At 38.3% G+C, this 7,048-nt stretch overlaps 2 protein-coding genes across 3 annotated transcripts in view; one reads left to right on the top strand and one right to left on the bottom strand.

The window, feature by feature from the left end:
• Positions 1-7,048, top strand: part of LIMS2 (LIM zinc finger domain containing 2) — a 34,970-nt gene that overhangs the window by 11,612 nt on the left and 16,310 nt on the right. For both annotated transcript variants that reach the window (XM_085307937.1, XM_085307935.1), the window contains exons 2-4: positions 3,633-3,792; positions 4,799-4,865; positions 5,255-5,375. In XM_085307937.1, the coding sequence (XP_085164063.1) occupies positions 3,633-3,792; positions 4,799-4,865; positions 5,255-5,375 (348 nt within the window). The remainder of the gene's footprint in view (positions 1-3,632; positions 3,793-4,798; positions 4,866-5,254; positions 5,376-7,048) is intronic.
• GPR17 (G protein-coupled receptor 17) overlaps positions 5,849-7,048 on the bottom strand; it is a 7,562-nt gene continuing 6,362 nt past the window's right edge. Inside the window, exon 2 of the mRNA XM_085307934.1 lies at positions 5,849-7,048. This exon is cut by the window's right edge and continues 1,606 nt beyond it. The gene's annotated coding sequence lies outside the window, so the exon portion shown is untranslated.

Below are 7,048 nucleotides of genomic sequence, written 5' to 3'. Positions count from 1 at the left end.
GATCAGATCCCCCCTCAGTCTTCTCTTCCCCAGGCTGAAGAGGCCCAGCTCTCGCAGCCGTTCCTCCTAGGGCAGGTGCTCCAGCCCTCTGATCATCTGTGTAGCCCTATGCTGGACTCTCTCCAGTAGCTCCATGTCTCTGCTGTTCTGGGGAGCCCAGAACTGGGCACAGTACTGGAGATGAGGCCTCCCCAGGGCTGAGTGGAGGGACAGGATCACCTCCCTCGACCTGCTGGCAACAGTCCAATTAGCTTTGTTTCTAGCTGGTTGGAGTGGAATTCATTGTCACTGTCCTACTACTTGGGAACAAATGTTTTGGACTGAAAACTGGAATACAGATTGTCTGTGCTAATGTGAGCATCCTTATTAATAGATCACTTGCTTGAGCGTGTGATAGACATTTTATGCCTTTACATGTGTTTAAACTGTGTAATTTTGTGTACAGATTTTTCATATAAACTTCGTGTAATTTTATGTACAGTTTTTTTTTGTATAATTTTTTTTCCTGAACTAGTAGTTTCTTCATGTATGATTAACAAGTCACTATTACAAGCTCATTTGCAGTATGGCATTTCTTGGACAACTCGGGCTGTATCACAGTCATCTTTCTTAAAACTTTTAAGGAAATCTTGTCTGCGTCAGCCAAGTTCTTCTAGCTCAAATGTGTTTTGTTTCCCATTTCCAAATCTTGGAAGTGTTTGTACTATATTTTTTAGCAAAATTGTTACTGATATTTTATTATACATCACAGCCTTTATGTTATTACAGTATTGGAATGTCTTGAATAAACTTCTGTAGCTAGGAGCTGGATGTTTTGCATCATTGAGAAGGCTATTATGTACATGCTTTGTGCATTGCAGTAAATAAATTCCTGCAACTCATAACATTTTTCTGCTCTAACAGGTGAGTGAGGTGAATTGATTTTCTGAGTTACACGTTAAATCCAGAGCTGTTTTTTATGGTAACAGAAGACAATGAGAACACAGAATATTAGTGCTTTTGACTTCCATTGGCAATTTTAATTTTCTAACATACTTTATATTGTTTGGAATTAAAGGTTTGCTGTCTCAACAGCCCTCAAACACTGTTTTTGGATGTGAGGCTCCTGACAAGCTTATTCTTATGAATCAGGCCCTACATCTTCCAGATATTTCTTGCCAACACAGCTATTTTACTCTTGGCAGAATCTCTCCAGATAGTGAACCTGCACTCTTTCATATAGAGGAACATGGCTTCTGATTGCAGGCTGGTATTGCATACTGCGGTTGTCTAATGCCAAAGCTGTAGCGGTTCTGCTCTTGCAGAATTAAATCAGCAGGTAGTTGGTCAGTGGCAGTGATGGGTACTGTTCCCCAGCTATTGATGAAGTACACAGTAACAAGTTCAGGATTTTTATAATTTCATGTTTATAAACTGCAACAAAAAAGCAGTAAATCGTGCTTTGTTGTTAGCGTGTGGAGCAGAATACCTGCTGTCATGTAGAAACCTATGAGACTCATTGAAATGATTTTTCTGTGTTTTTTCTATAACCCAGATTAGCTTTTTCACTGATGTTAGCATCAGGCTTTCTTAATCATGGCCACGTTGTTTAGCTCAAGTCTTGGAATTCAGGCATGAAATTCTTCAAGTGGGAACATTTTGTTTGTTGGAGAGATTACATTTTTCAAGTTCTGGTGCATTTAGCTGAAAATGGTGATTGAAAATGAAGCTGATTCAATTAAAAAAAGGATCTCTGGGCTTTGCTGTGAACAAATGATTTTGTATTGACTTATTCCTTTGCTACTTGGCAAAATAGAAATATTTCTTTAACCTGTGATTCCTAGTTTACAAAGTTACGTGATTTCCTGTTTGTCCATAGTTCTGGTTCATGTCCATGTTTAAAGCTCCTTCATACTGCAGTGAAGGAACAAGTTATAATAGATTTTACTAAATCAGTATTCCATTTTTGACCTCAGAACCTATTAACACAGACACGCACGCACCCCTGTCGTCCTTGGAATTGCTGTGGCAGAAGGCAGGTGTGTTTTCACTGAGTGGTTACTTCAGGCCACAGCCCAGAGTATTAGTGCAGACCGCAGGTGCGATGCATCCAGCTGAGCTGAGCCAGCTGCAGCACAGGCCTGGTTTTGTTGTCTGCAGAATAGGGGGCTACTGCCAATATTACCGCTTGCTCATTCTAGTTCTGCTCTGAGCACAAGGCACTGGACTGCAAACTATAGTGTGTTTTTGTAAGAATGCCTCTGACCAGAGGAAAGTGAAGCTTCTGCTACTGAAATATGCTTGTTGAATTATTATCCTGAAAGAGGTGTGGAAAATAGGATGTCAGGTTGTAGAAAAACACTGGCAAAGGAAATTCAGTGCTTTACTACAATTAAAGGTCTTTACTCTTTAACATTGAAACAGAAATCAGAATCATCATTGTTCAAAGTGTGTAAAAGGGACCCATTTAAATAGATTTGTATATAAAAAGAAAGAAGAGCTGTTTTAAACCAAGCCTTCTTTATTTTCTATATATTATGTAGTTCAAGAAAACTATTATACAAATATTCCAGTGACATTGATAAGCTGGACATTTTTTATTCTTCCACGTATAAAGCTGCTATCTTTCTAGTAGTATAGATTTTGGAAGTAGCTCAGAAGGCATAAGATAGTCCTTCTATATTCAAAAGTGAAACAATATTAAATTTTTATATTATTGGATATTTTGGAGGTTAAAAGAAAGATCTGATTCCAACAGGAAACAGACTCTTTGCTTTGCATATATTTTGCTTACCATTTGGACATGTGATATAGGATTTTAAAATGACATTCTGCTAATATGTTCAGAACTTAGATTATGTGACAGCAAGTATGAAAATTTTGTGAGAGAGGTTAAGGTTGTCCCCTGCTTTAGGAGAGAAAGAGGAAATGGTCCTTTGCAAGATTTGCAAGTGTGGCTTTGGGTTTTTTTTAGCCTCACTTTCTGAGGAAATGAAGCTGATGTATTTGCCTAGCCAGCCAGGGAGACTTCTCGCTTCTGTGACTTTTTTAACCTGTTGCCAGTTTCAGCTAATTTGTCAGGAAGGTGGAGGTGCTGGATGTGATTAAGTTCCTATGACTCGTGTGTGTAAGCTTATGGGTAGAGGAGAAAGGCTTCATTAATCTTTTCAGTGAAGGGGAGACTGCAGTGTGAGATCAGTGCTTACTGCACCTCAGAGAAACCTCACTGGAGTACGTCTGGAGACCAGAAATCCAGAGAAGTCAGGATTCATTGGATTTGCTGCTGTCAGAACTACCAGTTTGGTTTAACTAGTGGATATTTGATACGTGCTATGAGCAAGTCGGCATAATGGCATTCATTGGTGAAGTGAATTGACTGGTGAAGTGGCCAAAAATGTGCAGTAGGTAAGCTGGCCTATTGAAAAATGAGTTCATTTTTCTACAAGGATGCTGCCTTCCCTGTGCAAGTTGTTAGGATGTTATTTCTAACTGATGTCAGTGCTGAGATGACTCATTCGCTGTTCTTTTTTCATGTAAAAGGGAGGTAAATGCAATAGAAATGTGATGTCACTGGCGTTGGGGCAATTTGGATGAGTACACTCATATGACTGGCTGTAATATTGCTCATGATCTTTCTCTTTTCTTTGGTCCAGTAATATGTCTGATGCTCTTGCAAATGCAGTATGTGAACGCTGCCAGGCTCGGTTTGATCCTGCAGAGAGGATTGTGAACAGCAATGGGGAGCTCTATCACGAAAACTGCTTCGTCTGTGCTCAGTGTTTTCGTCAGTTCCCAGATGGACTCTTTTATGAGGTGAGGCCACGGTAGTTATAAACCTATGGAAAGCTGTTTGAGTAATTGAATTATAAGCCCTATTCCATATAATGCTGCATGTCTGAGGCTCTTAACTAGTCTATAAAAATTGAAGGTACTCAAGCTCTCTCAGGATTAAGTGACATTCTTTATCAACATCATTTGTTTCACTGCCTGTCTCTCCCAAGTTAAATAGATATACTCAAGAGAATAGATGTTTCAATTAAATGTCAGGTCCATAGCACCCCACAGCTTGTAAGGGTAAGCTTCAGCTGGTTTGAGCAAGTATAAGTGACATCTTTAAAACTGTACCAGGAAGCTGGCTGAGAAAGATCTGAAAAACATAGTGGGGGGGGGAAATGAGGAAGGTAACTTTAGGAATTTTTCCTACTTTCTGTCTTGTACAATTGCCTGTTCTTTTTTGTTAGAAAAAGAACAGGAAAAGATCTGACATACAAGCCTGTAAAACCTGGAATGTATCTTGGCTTTTTTTAGATATTTTGTATCAAACTTTTCCGGTTTTGCAACTGAAATTGGTGGAGTTGTTTAAAAATGGGATTTAAATCTTTTTACAGAACATTTGCAAGCATGTATTTTGAATACCACATTATTTTAAACATGTTGTGTTCTTAATTTGCAGTGAGTTTTAGCCTTACACAAGACAAATATTTCTGAATGACATGAATAAAAAATTAAAGCAAAAAATTAAAGCAAATTGTAGGAAAGGACTTTGGACTCTTTGAGTTTTTAAATCTCTTATAGCAATGTTACCATTGATTTAACCATTTGCTAAGCAAATCCACCATGAGGTTGAAAGTATATCTGGAAAGTAAAGTTTATTTGATAAAATCTTTGAGAGTTGAAAACAGGTAAAAAGGGAATTAGGACGGGAAATGCCTGACTGACCTTGACCAATTGCTCATTTCAACCAAATAGTAGTGCTGAACTGTCAGAACCAAGAGGAGCTTACTCATTCATGGGGACTTTTCTCTCATTTTGTTCGCAGTTTGAAGGTCGGAAATACTGTGAGCATGACTTTCAGATGCTGTTTGCCCCTTGCTGTGGGGAATGTGGTAAGATTTCCAAATACATATCCATACAGCTATGGATTTTCTGTGATGTTAAGTGGAATGGCCCTTCGTTTAGCATTGTCTTCTTTTCAGTTTACGTATCTGTGTCAGTGCAACAGGGGTATAACTGCACTGCTGTGAAGTCCTCTCATTGCACTGACATCCAGCCCTGTGTTGGGATTGTTGTGTATTTTAAGGAGCAGGAATTCTAGATAGAAGCAAAGCATGATATCAGCAGTAATTTACTGTATTCTGGTTGTGGGAAGAACTGTTTCTTCCAAAGTTAAGAGCATAGTAGTTCTTGTGGAATTAAAACTAAAGAATGATGAAAGGCACGGGATTTCTGATACAATTTTGTGTATGCATCTAAGGGTGTTGCTTTCCTTTTGTAGGTGAGTTCATCATTGGGCGTGTTATCAAGGCAATGAATAATAACTGGCACCCAGAATGTTTCCGGTGTGAGCTCTGTGATGTGGCCCTTGCTGACCTGGGTTTTGTGAAGAATGCAGGCAGGTGAGAAAGAGCAGGACCTCTAAAGCTTTTGTTAGTATTTTGTTGATATAGCAGTGAGATGTTGAGAGTGATCAGTTGGTTGTAAACGTGGATGTAAAGCTTGTGAAAGTGCAGAAGAAGCTTTCAGGAGTGAACAATTAAAAAATGGAAAAACAAGAACAGTATTCCTTATCCAGTGAACTAGAAAGCAGAAAATTAAATTGTAGTAGTTTATGAATGGGTTCTGGGGTAGAAAGGGATTTTAGGCAAAATGCTGTAGGTGAGAAGCAGAGGGATTATGTGATCCTGGGCAGACTGCTTATCAAGTAAGCTGCTGATCAAGGCATAGCAAAAGACCAAGAGAATAGTACTGGGATTACAGTAAAACGTATTTGGTATAAGATTCCTGTGGTCTTCATAAAGCATTTGTTTTATATACAGTAATATAAAAAAATAAGTCCTGAAGTTTGATTAATGCATTTAATTGAGAAGTAAGTAATTAAAAACATAAAAGGATACTTGTAAAAAGCACATCATGATAAGAAAATAAAACAATCCAGCAGTTAGCATTCAGTATTGCATGATTCATAGTTAACTTCAGGCCTTCTTAGATCTTGAGCAAAGCTTACTAGTGTCCTGGCATCTATATTCTCACTGAATGGTGAAAAGGGACAGGAAGGAAAAGGAAAGGTTATATACTGGTACCCTGTCCAGCAGGTTGCCCTTTCTATCTCCCTTTTCTGTTCAATTTTGCATGCAACTTCTGTACCTTGGATTTTAGAAGTGGTCTTAATAAATTTTATTTTGACACCTAAGCTTTTTAGATTGGGCTGTTTTAATAGCACTTAGGGCGGTTCCTGGGGTGCTTTCTGGGGAAAGCAGCCTGGATTGCAGCAATGCTAGCAAGATAAAGTATGTTTGACTTTGTAATTTACAGACCAGACTTGAAAGGTAAGGATCTCATTCCTAAAACATAGAAAAGGGATTTGTGCACATGTATATATGTATCTATACATAAAAGATATAACCCAGCTATTCTGATTTCTAGTAACATCTATCTCCGTAGCATAGAAGTATTCTTCTAGAAGATATTATTGGAAACTCTTGAGATCTTTTTCCCATTACTCATAATACCACATGATCTTTCCTAGTGAGGCCGTTATTCACAGATGTATTTCACTAGATGTAATTTGTATCGGTGAGGATAGTTAAGATAATCTCTAACCTACTTATTTAGCAAGACTATGAATTTACTGCAGATAAAGTCACAGAAATTACATAATTATAAAACACCTCAAGGAGAGGAATCTGTTTTGGGCAAATTGGGCTTCACTTCTTCATATACTGACTTTTCTCCTTTGCAGTTTTTTAAAACAGTAGTTCAGAATTTTATGATTCTCTATGTAGTAAAGATGAATGTTGTATTCCCAAGCAGCCCTTTTCCATTCTTTCTTGATGGTTATCAGGATCTCTGATATATTGCAGGAACTACCTAAAAGAGGCTCTGTAGTGAAGGTTGCCTGGCTTCTGTCTGCAAAAAGCCTTCAGGCCATGGCAAAGGACAGATAGAAAAGGTAGTGTGATGTTTGTTGCTCATCTCCAGCAATAAATGCTGGCAAGCAGTCTAATGGTTATGACTCCTATCTTAATTCTGGTCCTGGTTGGGTGCACTTTTTTTTTTTTTTTTTTTTTTT

This window comes from Rhea americana, unplaced genomic scaffold, assembly GCF_003343005.1.
Source record: "Rhea americana isolate MKP2758 unplaced genomic scaffold, rheAme1 scaffold_269, whole genome shotgun sequence".
Lineage (NCBI taxonomy): Eukaryota > Metazoa > Chordata > Aves > Rheiformes > Rheidae > Rhea > Rhea americana.
The sequence above is the reverse complement of the archived record's forward strand: the minus strand, read 5'-3'. Positions and strand labels throughout refer to the sequence as shown.